Here is a 16507-nt window from a genome sequence, read left to right on the forward strand (position 1 = left end):
AAAATTTTGTACCATTTAATTACACGAGAAGCACATAATGTTGTTTTTTTCGAAAGCTAATTTAATGTATGTTTAGACTCTAGGATATAAGCAATTATCAAAAATTAAAAAAAAACTTACTTTTTCCAAGATAAATATTATTCATTAATTTTACTTTTTGTTGTGGGCCTACTTTGCAAATGCGTGGCTCTGTGGCTGTGTTTGTGGTGCTCTGTGCTTCCGAAAAATCTACCCTTATCTTTTATCTTTTGTCATCTATGTATATCTCAAACAAAATCATAATGAACTGCCAAAATATTTGTTGATTAACATTAACTAAGAGTATATTTCGGAGCCATTTTATTGCTCTGTTTTAGTTTTGCATGGCACCGGAACAACCTGAATTATGGAAACATAAATTTACTTTAACAAACCAATACATACACATTTTAAGTGCAAACAAAATTTTGTCAAATAAATGTAGATATACAAATACTCATAATAAACACGGAGAGAGTCAAGATTTCTTGATATGTAAACATGAAAATAGCCAAAAACGATTGTATTAGTTCATAACGCTACAGTTATTAAAGTGAAGACGGCATTTAGTTTTCTTACTCCACGATATATAATTTAACAAAAAAGTAAATGTGGAATGTTCCTACGAATAAAATTAAATTGGAATCACTGTTGTCTAAAGTACATGTTTACAGATACATTCCATTTAGTTCTGTATACACCATACGATATAATTTTAACAAAAATAGCCGTACTCATACATTAATCATCAATGTGGACATCCTACGTAAGCTAGCAGAATGCCTTCCCAAAACATGATATAAACCAAGTTACGCATCCCTTGTACGTCAAGTATAAGATCATTAATTGTGAATGAAGACAGCAATTACCGGTCAAAAGTCTTCATATTCCTTAAATTTATGCAAAATGACTCAAGCTCTGACATATCAGTTCATAGTCTATGAATTGATTTATATAATGACCTTTCAAGCTCCAACCCAAATCTATCGAAAATGTATCAGCGCATACTTTTGGTTAATACTGTTACAGAGAAATATCTCATCCATTTCGTCAGTAACTTCGTATACAAAAATGTTAGTTGAATTGTGGAAACATTGTCGTGAAATTAACGGTTAGGTATAGGTAAAGCATCTCGATCTTCATTGCTGTTCAAAGTTCACTTAGTTTAATCCTTTGGCTCCCGTCGGCCGCGTTATAGCGATTGTACAGTGTCCTGATTTATACTTCAATGATAATCAAAGCCGGCCAATAACAATGAAGTTTCAGAATATTTATTAGCTGTTAGATTACTTGCGTCCGACACATTTTCTAAACGTACAGTTATACTGAATATATATCTAAATTCCAGATGTTATACACTGTATGTACTGTAAAAGACGTACAAGAGTCTTATATAGATTTAATGTTTAGCCTGCCACTATACTTTACACCAACCCACTATAAAGATTAGAAGAAGCGCCGGTCGTTGTACTGAGAAATAACTGGTCATGGATTTATTACTGATGGCCAGACAAACGAATGCCTGGGAGAACGAGATTATATGTCGACTGAATTTCAAGAGCTGGAATGAAATGATAAAATGAAAAATAGTTTGCATAACATGACGATGAAATAAATCAAGAAATAAAAAATTGTGCAGTCGGTGGAAATGTCTACAACACTATTTGTCGCAACTACAGCGTATGGAAATATTAGCTAGTTTATTTAGAATTATTGACACAAACATCATCATTGGTAAATGAATTCGATCTATGTTTTTATAGTGTTATGGTGTCGTATAAAGTATTTGGAGACCCTATTAAGACAACTTATCATGTAAAATATTCAAACAGGATTTCGATCGTTTTGCCACGAGCTTGGTTTACGAGAATATTTTCCCCAGTCCAGTCACAAAGTCTATACTATATTTAGAACGCGCAATGGTTGGTCTTAATGGAAATTTCTGAACATTATTCAGTAAAACAAGACTGAAAGCAGCACTTAAAGTCCAAATACATAGTCTTATAAAACTATAGACAGTTACTATAGGATAAATGAGTCATTTTTTAATTAGTGCGCCAGCCACGCAGCAAGTCGTCTTTACTTCGCAGTTAATGAGTTTAAAAAACAAAGCAATCAAATTAACTAAATGTCTCAAGGCGAGCTGATTAATTATCTAAATAAATACCAAGTATAACTTTATGCAAACTAAACAGATCAAACATCTGCTGCCAATAATTTACCACTGGTAACTTGGGGAAACTGCGTTTCGTAAAACGTTGCCTAAAGCAGACAATTATCCATAGCCTAGGTGCACAAGATAAAAGCAATACAAGAATACCGAGGAACCATATTACTGAGGTCTTAAGCGACCTTGAAATAAAAACTTGCAGAACAAATCGTGATTATTAATTTAAATTCAATATCAGCCAAATCCATTTATCTAATGCATTAAAGTGCCATCACTCTTTATCTGTTGTGCATCATTCGAGGACACTGATTAATTATATTAAATTATTTAACAGTATCTCAGAGAAAACGAAAGTAATTTCAATGATGTTTAGGAAAAAGCTTCCTGGTCTGATGACGTTCGAGAAAATTAAAATCGATGGTTTAATGATCTAAAACAGAATACATACTCACTGCATGTTTATCAAAATCGAAGAGATAGGTTTGAACAATGTTTCTCTAATTTTTATCTAATCATCCAGCATCATGCAAATTGTGGTAATTACACACACGGCCAACTCTTTTATTTCATACACACCATGATACCATTTATATACTTTTATTTATAACTAACATCTTACTGTAATCGTCTAAGGTAGATTCCTGTTCTAATCTATCAAATTGAATGCAAGATGACAGCTATGAGAAGGAACCATCCAGACGTAATAGGAAAAAAAATATGCAACAGTGTACGTGCAATACATAATACGCATTTGTGCCAACATGTATTATGTTGAGGAAGCCATGGATTTTGTTCAACTGCCCTTGATAGACTGATTGAAAATCGGTTCAGATATACTAAATACAAAATATAAGGTTTTGATCACATGTATTTTGAAAAACACTGTTAATGAAACAGAGCCTTTTAAAATACTCAGAGGAGGGAGTTTCAAATAAGCTTTCAGCTTCCTACTCAATCCTGTATGCCTTTTTGATATATGTACATGTTGTAAATGAATTGTGATTACTAAAATACTGTTTAAACCAAATACTCATATGGAATGTTAGATAATAGATCCATACGCAAATAGAGTTTATTAATCTGTGACGTTACAAGTTTGCAAAATACCTGTATGTGTTTGACGAAAGAACATCCACACATCTACTTTCAGGTTACCCTGGGTGAGTCAGATAATCAACAAATGAGCCGCGCCATGAGAAAACCAGCAAAGTGCGTTTGCGACCAGCATGGATCCAGACTAACAGTGAACGTTGCCGAATGTTTTACAGTTCTCATTCTAACATACTATGACTTTGATGCGCAGTAAATTTAATTTTTCTAGTATTTGAATTTGATATGTTATTTCCTTCGAATATTTCTATGGAATCTCTTTTGCAAAGTGAATGATATCGCTGATTTTGAGTCACTTGCCCCTCATCACTGCGGTTTCAAAAACTCATTTGAAATGTTGAATTCTACATGCGGGAAAGCCATCCAAATAGCTAACGGATGATTGGTGGATTTACCCACTTTGAAACAATGCCGGGAGGGAACCTGGGTTCTTCTTCCATCACCTTAAGCTCGAAAAGTTTGCGAAATATTCTAAATTCTATCCATGTGAGCCTGAACCCTATAAAACCAACAAACTGAGTATTTCTAACATCAAATGAAGTTCTCTAGCTACAATGTATTTTTCACGGTTTATTTGACAATTATTGATTTGTATCTTTTGCGATTTATGGCATCTCCTTGAATAAATAATTTGAATTAGCATTTGCACCAGTTGCCGTGGCATATCATTAGGTACACATATGAAAAAAAATCGGACTTTTCTCTGGGAACATTTGTCAGCCATTTGTCAGCCATGGCTACCATCGAACACATATCTTTTTAAATACATCAGCAGTATTAAGTTACAGCCTTGTTACTTATACATATTACAGTTTTATTGTTAGATAAATAATTCAATTAACAGAGTAAAGTACAGAAGAAACGACAATAACTAAACAAAGACGAAGAAGTCACATATAGAAAATGTTACTGTTTGTAAGCTGTCTGCACATTTCTCACTTATATCAGGTCAAAATAATCTCATAGACTATAAGGATCAATTTGGAACTAAATATCCCTCAGACTTGTACCGTTACATGATTTGGCTGAAGATACCGCGGTTCTTACATGTGACAACATTTGTTGAATATTTGTGTGTTAGCAATCTAATATATTTTCTCAAAGAGACTTTATGAAAAAAAAATAAATGAATTATCAACAAACGAAGACGGAATAGCAAGTAAGTAGAAAGGGCTTGATTACTCAAATTCGTTGCATAAACGCTTTATATTTCTGTTTGTGTGTAAATTTAACAGTGTCATAGTCCATGAATACATTTTCCTTCTTGTAAGTGAATCCAATTCAATATTTCTTAAAACATCAAACGGCCGATGCTTTTAGGTAAATTTCAATAAAATCTACATTGTCATTTAGCATTTGTATGAATTTCACAGATAAAATTGCACAATAAAACCAGTTCACAGCTGAAGATTGAAAAGCCAGTTTTGGAGTAAGTTGTTAAAGTGTAACGAAGCATAACTTCTATCATTTCTGCGAAGCATTTTGTATTTCATGTAAAAATGTTGTTAGTACATATGCATTTGCCTGCTTTTCAATAAAACATATGAACATACATTTTACATGGTACTGCAGAGATGAAATATTATAAAGAATTGCATTTAACGAGAAATCAAAATAATTCACATATATCTAGTAATCAGACTTGTTGATTTTATACGTACAGTCATTACAATATATTATTAATTGAGAGAAGTTAATGATTTCTAATGTTTTTTGTAATATACTGTGTTGAATTGTACAACAGAATTATTATACGGTAGCCATTGGATGTTAATAACGACCACATTCTATCAAATTCTATAAAACAGTGTCCGGTTCGCTACTGGTAAATGTTCAGGTTTAAACATGCCAGTAGAGTTGAACGTGTAAAATTGTTTGCTATATTTTGGATTTTGACAACTCATGTGCTTACTTGTATAATGAAATGAATTTTTTTCACGTACCCGTACCTGCAGAACATATCTTTTATTAAAAAAGAACGTACATGTACACCGGAGGCTTTCAGATTTATATATCTAACATGCCTCACATCTGTGTACGGAAAGGCTATCATACCGAGGCTGCTTTTATTTGCCTTTGCATCCAAAGATTCTTCTTACAAATTCTATTGGTTATCAAACTGAGAAGAAATAATAAGACTGACAGCTGCATAAACCCCTGTCAAACTAAAGGCAAAGAATTATCATTTCATTCCAATTTGATCGTTCGTTTTCCACATCTTAAAATCGATGTATACCCAGTGCATTGCCAGAATATTACTTTGTTTGGAAAACGTATATTCAAAACCTCATTCGGAATGCGTGAATTAGCAAGTGTTCTATTTTCTGTTGTCACGTTACAACTTAATATTTCTATGCACATATCGACAACGGCACATGGTAGTTTTTGCACTTACCTTATTATCGCAGAAAACAGATCTATGACTGATCTATTCATTATGATCTCTTGACTGTTTAAATGCAGATTCTATTATTTGCTATAATTTGCGTACGCGTTATTGGGCATATTTCTCTAAATAAAATAATACTATTTTGGTGTCAAACATGGTGGGTGGAGAAGGGGAGGGAATTAAATAAGTTATTATAACATCTTTGATACACTAATATATGAAAATCTACCCCATAGTAAAAACGCACTGATTATTTGTGAAGATCAACTGATGTCTTTGAAACAAGAACTATCTGTTTACTAGGTAGTATTTGTTTATCCAGCACAAAAGAATACTGTCCAATCATATAAACTTCTATGTTTTCGTCTGAAGTGGGATATAAATTCGTTGATTTCCACTTATCCTGACAAAAGAGTGCCAGTTTTGCTTGTTCGTTTGGATTTAATATCGTGTATTGGCACAACTATCAAATCTATGAAAATGAGTCCCCCATGACTATTTATCATTTTATCGTTTACACTTCACAAGCCACTGTTACGCTGATATTATTACCTCCAGAGTGTTATTCATATATACTCCAAGCAATATTTTTATCCTATCATTTTAACTAGAAGCATAATGCATTTAAGGTATATACTGGAAAGATCAAGCAAAGTATAGCTAGATATGATTTGTAGTAATTAAAGATGATATCCTAATGCATTAATAAGGCATAATGAAATTCATGTTTGACTGAACAAATATCAATTATACTTTAGCAAATAAACCTTAACAGGAACATATCGAACATCAGTCACTTTAACAATGCAATCACGACATACACTGTTATTCACTTTACGATCTCGGTCCATTTCAAAAATGCCACCAGTTTTGTAAACTAACGAATTTGATTATTGGCAAAAGGGCATTGTTACCAAGAACACATTTCAATTGATGTCTTACATTTCAGTAAACTCAATCTGACAGTTGAAGAAAACGACACAAAGACTAACAGACGGACATAGAGGTGGGAACACTGTATCCCTTGAACTGGAGCGGGATCCAGAAATGAAAATTATTAGGACGAAACTTGTAATGATTTATCAGCCCAATGAATAAACTGGACATTCATTTTACTGTTAAACGCTTCATATTATTCGACAGTAACTGTCCCCATTACATAACATACAAAATTGTTATTTACTGATTTTTAAACATCGGGAAAGTTCCTCCAACCATTATTTGTCCGAGATGGCAGCACAGTTGATTTGATTATCCTGGTTTTCTATTTTTGGATGAAGAAGTAAGTAAAACATAACTAAATGGTCATGTGTCCGAACAATTGGATTAACTTGTTTCTTCTCATTTTTATAAACTTAATTTAAAGGAAACTCCGTTACAGTAAACAAATTAACCAGCCAGACGGAATAATATACAGGAAAGACGTTCTTCTGCGTAAAACTGGGAATGTAAAGATGTCATTGAATTCTATCTACTTCGCGCACATTCTAATTCAGCTCAACTGAGCCTATAGACTCGGGTATGAATAACAGTTCTGTTGTTTCTGTTTCAATGATATGAAGGTGGCCCAGTGGTCTAATGGTAACACGCTTGGCTGTATAAAGATAATAAAGTACCGGACAACCTATAGTTTATTTATTCGGGCAAGCAATTTATGAAGCATGTCATGTTAAGCGTTCGGAACAGAGAACTACGTACATTTGATAAACCGGTGACAAGTATGTCGAGTTGCATCTTCATATGTCTGGGATTATCGCTTTTCACCTGCTTTTATATTCGTGTAGTTACAAATATCAGTAACAATTGTTCAAAAGTAGCTGTGTGTAAACATTTAAAATGCACAAACTATTAAAAAGTCATACGAATCTGAACAAAAATCAAACCCATGAAGACACTACTGTAACAAAACAGATTTTTAGCTTATACTAATCCATTTAAGCTCGAGTGTGCTTAAAGCATATTAGAACCATCCTTGAGTCTGCTTCATGGAAAAGCTAGTACTGGTGTCATATGAGAAGTCATGGTCGTGAGCAAATTGGGGTCGAACCTACGACCTCCGGATTGAGATTTTAATGAGGTACAATTCATTCTTATTTTAAGTCGTTCTAACTTCCAAACATCAGTTGTTTTTAAATGACCTTTAAACCATTTCTAGCAGTTACTAACGATGGCAACTATCCCATGAGACATATCAAGACTATTTTTAAATACATCTTACATTGCCTTTCAGAATGGATACTAGTTCGATTCTATGACATGTACACATATTTGTTTATACTAATTCATACATGCCTTCGAATTCAATAGTCAGAACTGATTATGACGATTCTTCCACCACCCTCCCCTCCCTCATGCCCCGCTTATTCCATCCTGTCAATCGACAAAATATCTCATCTACAAATTTGCAATGCCTCTTAGTGCGGATACATTTCTTTTCGAACTATCTTTATATGTTTCATTTTCTCTTCTGCGGACTGTATCACTTTGGAAAAATTATCAATGAAATTGCTCAATTTTTTCTAGTGTATGAATTTTTATTAGGAAAATTAGAAAATTCCGAAAATATTGCCAAAATGTATGACGTGCGATATCAATGAAGATACCAATTTGTAAGAGACGTGTCGGTATTTGGTTGATTAATTCTTTTTTTAAAGTTATTTTCTTGAATGTTTTCTTGGAAGTAAATGCATTCTCCGCTCGCATTTGAGTGGATGTTCGAATTATTGCAGCCGTTTTAAAATCCTAGAAAGTGACGAAATAATCTTCATATTGGGGCAATATTTACTGTGAATATTTAAAGGAAAACATTTCTACATATTCACAAAAAAATGTCTGTTTTGACAATACTTAATTCACAAGAGTGATACATATCTTACACAACTGTTAAATTATCCATAACGAGCTTTTGATTTTGCCACGAGAATTACTGAAAAAATCCTGGGCGTGTATGACTCAAACAAATGACATGTTGTACAGAATGCTTTTAAAGGCAGCATCGGTTATATAATTTTGACGTAAAACTTTGTTGTAATACAACCTATATATTATGTGAAGCCTGGAAAGACGTGTTCATGATTAAGTCAATATATCATGTAAATATTCTTGTAGTATTTCGATTATTCTGTCAAGCGCTTGATTGATATTCACCGCAGTCAAAATGTCTAGCCTCTATTTATAAATGCTGATATTTGATCTAGATGGAATATACTTTTTATGAATATGTTAAAATGATTCAAAGACTATCAGCTAAGATATTCCTTATTTTTTCCTTAAAGATGGAAAAAGGAAGTGTACATACAGTTAATTTAGAAAAAATTATCTGAGGGTGGTAATTAATCCAAAATAATAATTTTGTTATGGCATATTTATTTGAATGTGTGCATGTGTATACCGTAACTAGATAATTGTTCCTGTACAGCTGTAGTTCTTCAGCTGAGATATTCTTATTTTTTCCTTAAGATGGAAAAAGGAAGTGTACATACAGTTAATTTAGAAAAAATTATCTGAGGGTGGTAATTAATCCAAAATAATAATTTTGTTATGGCATATTTATTTGAATGTGTGCATGTGTTATCTACCGTTAACTAGATAATTTGTTTCCTCGTTACACGCTGTAGTTCTTCTTCTTCAGTTGCATACGTTTTGTCACTAGGTTTGGAAATATTTCACGTCACGCATGTATTTAGAATGATAATAAGCAGTGTGCAAAGAATGTTGTGTAGCAGATTTAAAAGCAAATTCTCCAATTTACATTGTATTGTTGTTTTTTAAAAACAAAGCAAAACAATTATATTTACTAAATGCGTGCCCGTGTAGAAATTGAATGTGCCAATAAACTATTAAAAAGTTTAAGTAGTGATTATACGTAAATATCTAAATATTTCTCCCTTGACATCGCTTTTTCGGACAGAAGAGACGGTACTGTGTATAATATCGTAATTCTGGAAGCATTTTCAGAACATGTTACCAATTCTAATACAAAAAAAGATGTTGGAATTGTTGTTTTTATGATATTGGAAAATAAATGTCTTCTCGACTGAAAGATCACGAACATCACAGGCTTTATGCAATTCCATTTGAGATGAGTGATAAACATTTTGGACTTCATGGGCACTGAATATAAAATACAACAAATTGGCATTGATTTCAGTGAAAGATCTAAATATCTTTTATGGAGAGAATACCAAATGCTTTATTTCACAAACTACACAGCCACGAATAAAATACGACATTGTGTTCAGGAGTGAAATGTATTTTGATCTTACATCTACAACAAACACATTTTCTTTATATTGTATATCCTTTCATGAATTTCAACCTAATTGAAGACATTCTATTGTATAGGTTCGTATCAAAGAAAGCTTATTCATTTATTCTTGTGCAAAATATATTTTGATAATTCACTGTCAACATTTTATAAACGATTGTATCAATTTCTCATAGCTAACACGATTTCATGACGTGGGGCCTCCGTGATAGAATGGTTAAAGTCGCTGACTTCGAATCTCTTGCCGTTTGAAACATCGCTAGGGGTGTAAAAATCTTCATGTGAGAAATAAAATCTGGAAAGTAGATCCCTCGGAAGCACCGAAAATAATGCAAACAGTGAAAATTGCAGACTCGGTTTGATTGAGTCTGTTCATGAGCAGTAATGGAAAATGCAACACTGCCCACGCCCCCTAGCACCGGCTTAAGCAGTATTAGTCACCAAGCTTGCTTACAGGAGGTCGATAGTTCTACCTAGGTGCCCGCCCATGCCCGAAATGGGCCTCAAAAATATACTATTTATATTTAAGACGAACAAGAACAAATGTTAACTACAATTTGCGTGCAGCGGGACGCCATTTTCAGAATAGAAAATGATGAAAACATTTATCGTGGAGGATTTCGATTATTATGTCAAGCGCTTGATTTATATTCTCCTCAGATGTAAAGTCTGACATCTTTTTTTGTTTGCACGTACTATGATAATCTAAATGGAAATTTAGGAATATTCTTCAACAATAATATCACTCTCGGTTGCACAATTAACTACTGAATGCTTAGTCAAAGTAATAAACATGCAAGTTTGGGAGTTATTTCAAGTGAGAGGTTTTGACGTGATATTTCAGTGAAAAACACTTGGTCATACCGATCTGTTCCGATACAAGAAACACTGCATTTACATTCTGATACAGAATTGTATGTGCATATATAACAGATAACAAAGCAAGTTCTCTTTCATTCACTATGTTTTACGCAATGTAATATCATTTATTAAATATATACATATAGACCAGTAATGAATAATTTGACTTAAACGCTAATCGCTAGAAGCTGCAATGTCTGATATCAATTCCTTCTATAACCGATAACCTGAATGATTCAGGTACATGGATATAAGTGTTTACAATGTTTTAGTGATATACACTTTGGTAAAAAATGTTAACGCTTGTCGAGAAATGCATTTATAATCAAGAAGATGTTATCTACCATCGTTCTTTATCTGAACCTCCCTTACCAAGGAATTAATTAATTTAATTAAATTGCAAAAAATCATTAACAGTATTTCAGACAAAATAAATGCGCGCCTTGTGATAAACGTGCTTTCCTGCTTAGAAAATTTCTTTGTGGCCTTATGATGTATTGGAAAATTACAATCGATGGTGCAACAGTGTATGAAAATCTACAACAGAATAGATACTCACTAGATTTGTATAAAGATGGCTGAGACAACTTGTATTTGAAATGATATTTCCCTATGTCTAGTTGATATTTATTTATCCAACACACATGATCACAATAACTGACCAACTATTACACATAGGACATAACTCCACTATATCTGTATGCTCTGCTCCACACTTTATATCCTCATATCTGTAACTAAAAACCATATTCCTTCATTCTTAGGTATGGTTCCTATAAAATGTGTTGTCGATCTGTTAATATTGGAAGAAATCGGTGCATCAAAGCTCAGTTCAATAAAGTACTACTAAGTATAGACTGGGTACAATATTGTATATACTTCTATCGAAAAATCACGTTTACTTTATATTCGAATATTCTTTGAAAAAAGCGCCGATACTGAAAATGCCAAAAAATGTGCACAGGAAGGAAAACATCATTTGGATTTTTTTTCATTGCATATACCGTTTATGAGGATAACATACGCCAACATGAAGAATAACTTCCGCCACTGTAATAGACTAATCAGTCATATAAAATCCAAAATCCTACATCAACATGTGTAAAATAACTTCCGCCACTGTAATAGACTAATCAGTCATATAAAATCCAAAATCCTACATCAACATGTGTAAAATAACTTCCGCCACTGTAATAGACTAATCAGTCACATAAAATTTAAAATCCTGCATCAACATGTGTAAAATAACTTCCGCTTATGTATTGGACTAGCTCAAATCCTTCACAAACATGCAGAATAACCACCGCTATTACATTAGACAAATCAGTTATATGAAAACTCAAAATTTACTCAAGCATGTAGAATAATTTCCTCTGCTGCAATAGACTATTAAATCTTATATGTATAAAAACTAAAATCCTTCATACGAACATTTGGAACAATTTTTACTGCTGTATTGGATCGGTCACATAAACAGTCAAATCTTACATAAACATGTAGAAAAACGTCCATTACTGTATTACAGTAATCTGCCATATAAAAATTCAAATGATATATGAATATGACGAATAACGTCCGTCAATGTATTAGAGTAAACAGTCATTTAAAATCCAAAACCCTACATCAACAGGCAGAATAAGTTATCAATTGTATTACACTACTAAGTCGTGTAAAAACTCAAATCGTACATTATAGTCGAAAACTGGTTGAAGAGTAAAATCAACAAGAAAACTTTCTTTTCTGGGCTTTATCCCTAAGACATTGAATCTACATGTTTTCGACTGCAGTGTAAAAAAAATCTTCTTAAAAAGCTGAGTGTTTACATGACTGAGTAGTGTAATACGGTTGAGAAATTAATATACCTGCTGATGCAGGGTTTTGGATTTTAATTGACAGTTTAATCTAATACTGTGACGGACATAATTCGTTATGATTATATATGAGCCGTGCCATGGGAAAACCAATATAGTGGGTGTGCGACCAGTATGGATCCAGACCAGCCTGCGCATCCGCGCAGTCTGGTCAGGATCCATGCTGTTCGCTTTTAAAGCCTATTGGAATTGGAGAAACTGTTAGTGAACAGCATGGATCCTGACCAGAATGCGCGGATGCGCAGGCTGGTCTGGATCCATGCTGGTCGCATACCCACTATGTTGGTTTTCCCATGGCACGGCTCATATGTACTATTACATTTGAATTTTTATATGACATATTATTCAAATACAGTAACGGAAGATTTTCTACATTCCTGAGACCTCGAATCTGCTTGTGTTCAACTGCATTTTTTGAGAGAAAAAAACTTCTTAAAATTTAAAGCTTTCTCTATGTATCATCCCATGGCATGTCAAAATTGCACGGTTACATTGGCTTATCCTGAAATCATCTTTTAAAATTGTGTTGCCCGTTAAAATGTCGGCGTTGAGTGATACTTTATAGTTTTGGATGGAAATATATCATTATTTACATCCCTGGAGATGAATAAACCACCTTTAATGACAAACAATAACGTATCATAATACGCATATACCATAATCAGAAAAAATACTCCCACCTGCGTGCCCTATAGTCTTATACAGTGATGAATTTGATGTCTTAAATTCCGTGTGATTTTACTTCGAGGTAACAAAACATGATTAAAGCGAGTTGTCGTAGCACCATATAAGTGTACATGTTCACACGACTCATTTACATACGCTTTGTACAATGTCATATTCGTTTTACCAAAAAGACAAAATGAATACTGTTTTTTTCAATTTTGGAAAGATAAAGTAGATCATTTAATAAACAGTTACCTAGATGGTAATATCTCTAATAACCATGATTAACCTTTTCTTTCTGTTCTGAAACATTACTTTGATAGGATAAATCTAGTCTGAGAAATGTGTCTTTTAACATGCATACCGGACGAAGTAACAGACGAAAATGACAGTCAATCGGTTCATTCTGGGAAATATCTGGATTTTCATGTTCGCAAAATACTTTCAAAGGAACATTTTATGGTTACGCTGATATTTTATATTCAGATAGTATAGTATAAGCATATACGTATATTTCTACGTTTCAATAAAAAAACTTTGCAGCTTGTTTAAACTACTTAGGCCATTGGTTAATGCAAAGGTAAAGGTATTGTATGTCAGACGTAGAAAACAAACTGACCGTATTAAGTCCAATGTAGCTCTGCCTCTCAATGGTTTAATGATAGCAGCAAGAAATGATTAAGAACCCAATATTTTATCAATTTTGCACTAACTTGTAACTGCAGTTTATGAAATGCTACAAACCATAATTTGAAGAATATTTATAAACTAGTAAATTTACAACTTGCAAAGCAAATGTTAAGGAAGTACCGAATCAAAAAAAAAAAAAAAAAAAAGGAACACTGAAATTATTTTTCGACCCAGCGTTATGATAGGAGCTTCTGTATCACATATTTTCATCGCATAATGTATAAGTTGTTTTCCTTTGTTGATACTTTTGAAACTATAACTGTGAGTTGAAACTCCTGCATCTAAATGATTAAAGCGAAACCATTTCTGGGACATTACCATTTGTAACAACACACAAACACACACACTTCATTACTAATTTTCTGGGATAAAGTTTTGTAACAAAATAATTTAATGTGTTAGAAGTGATAGATGTTGTTTCCTGTCTAAATTGTTTCGACAGTCAGACACAAATTACACTTATTTGACATTCAATACCGAAGTAGCTGTTACAAGAAGTACCAAAAACGAACCCGCGAGAAATATAACGAATGTCTTGAATTATGTAAACTAGACGAAATTCAATGTTTTTAAATTTGTAAAATGTCAATGACTGGCTTAGCATTATATATTGAAAATGATTTCTAAAATTGTATGCAGCCCTAGCTAGCTTATTTATAGATATTAACTTACTATTCGTGTGTAATAGCACATTGTTTTAATTTCTGTTGAAATTCCAAAAGGTCTGACCGATTACAGAATGTCAAGTAGTCTTCCTGACCCATGCCGTTCAGTCACCACCACGTAAATTGACATATCATAAAAATAAAATAGTAGGTGTCTGAAGCCTGCATACAGTTATTATCTAAATATTTTGGTTAATTCAACATTCATTTGCATCAGCTGATCAGAACTGTAACTTAAATAGAGTGTTGCAAATTTCGTTGCCTTCTATAACTAGACGCAGTCAAACGGAACCTGCTATTATTTTGCATGCTTGCTTTCAAAATGTTCTCCTTTCAGATTTTTATAACTGGCATGCCTAGGTCTTTAAGTGCTGTGTGGCAATGGTAAAAAGGCTCCCTTACGTTGACTTTCTGTTCTTATGTTATCTGGTCATTTTGAGATCAGGGATTCCATTCAGTACTTGTGTAATAGAGTTTCGATACTAAGAGGTATTTGGCTTAGAGCACAGAACTGTACCTATAATGGACAGATTATATCAAATCGAGAATGTTATTGTTTTGTCTGGTTGTGTTATATGTTTCCAAAGTTATATGAGCCGCGCCATGAGGAAACCAACATGTGCATTTGCGACCAGCATGGATCCAGACCAGCCTGCGCATCCGCGCAGTCTGGCCAGGATCCATGCTGTTCGCTTTCAAAGTCTATTGCAATTAGAAAAACTGTTAGCGAACAGCGTGGATCCTGACCAGACTGCGCGGATGCACAGGCTGGTCTGGATCCATGCTGGTCGCAAACGCACTATGTTGGTTTTCTCATGGCGCGGCTCATATATTGTATTCACTTAATTCGTACCAATACTTTTATATATTTGCTGTTCTTATTCACGTTAACTGTTTATCGGTTAACCTGCAGATATGCTTAGCGCACTTGTCACTAAAATATTGTAATACTTATTAATTTTAAAGGTAGAAAATCCGATTTAATGTAACAACACATCTAAATATAAAAAAACTAAAAAGTAAAGCTGCTTTTTCAAATTATTGCTATGCAGTAACATTCGTTTGTTAAAACAACTGCTTTTTATGTGTAGAACAAATTCATACTGTGGCTATGTACACATTTCTAGAATGTGTACTACATTTAATATGACATGCAATAGTGTTTATATACAAAAACATGTTTAGTTCTTGTATATGTAAGTGCACTGTAGAAATTATTGAAACTTCATGTTTTAACATGTGAAATCTAGACGTAAGTTCCGTTTAAAAGAGTTGCTTATACAATCGTTTGAAAGAAAGTTCAAGAAAAATACACGATCCACGTGCGTATTATATAATATATTAATTTAAAAATAACATTTTATATGGCAAGCATTATATATTCTCTAAGAATGAAGTATAACAAAAAATTGGCACAAGGCATATGTGCCAAGCAGAAGCTATTTTGTTTCTTGTAGGCGCTCCATTATTATGTTAAGCTCTTGATTTATTTACTTGTAGGCCGTTAAGTCGAGAATCTATTAATAAACGCATGCTGTGTTACCTAAATGGAAATTTCTGACGATTGTTCACTTACAATAAGACTGACAGCTGCACTATTCCCTCTTGAATTCTAATCAAGTTCAGAAATTAAGACTTGAGGAGTTATTTAAAATGAATTGTTGGAAGATGGTGATGCATTAAAAATACTTATGACTTATATTTGCAGTTTTGTATTCGTGCTATAACTGGACAGACATTAATGTGGCCATAGCTGTTTTTTTCCATGACATGAAACCCTTTTGTTGAATTCTAAGACAG

The 16507-nt window shown here is 33.3% G+C and overlaps 1 protein-coding gene across 11 annotated transcripts in view; it reads right to left on the reverse strand.

Moving 5' to 3' along the window:
- The window catches only part of LOC123547155 (Kv channel-interacting protein 4-like), a 548972-nt gene that overhangs the window by 284927 nt on the left and 247538 nt on the right, over nucleotides 1-16507 (reverse strand). The window contains exon 1 of one of the 11 annotated variants that reach the window (XM_053551427.1): nucleotides 11375-11390. The exons of the other annotated variants lie outside the window; for them this stretch is intronic. Coding sequence (XP_053407402.1) covers nucleotide 11375 — 1 coding nt within the window. The 5' untranslated portion in view covers nucleotides 11376-11390. Of the gene's footprint in view, nucleotides 1-11374; nucleotides 11391-16507 lie in introns of those variants that run through there. 11 annotated transcript variants of the gene reach the window in all.

Source organism: Mercenaria mercenaria, chromosome 9 (genome assembly GCF_021730395.1).
Source record: "Mercenaria mercenaria strain notata chromosome 9, MADL_Memer_1, whole genome shotgun sequence".
In the NCBI taxonomy this organism is placed as follows: Eukaryota; Metazoa; Mollusca; class Bivalvia; order Venerida; family Veneridae; genus Mercenaria; species Mercenaria mercenaria.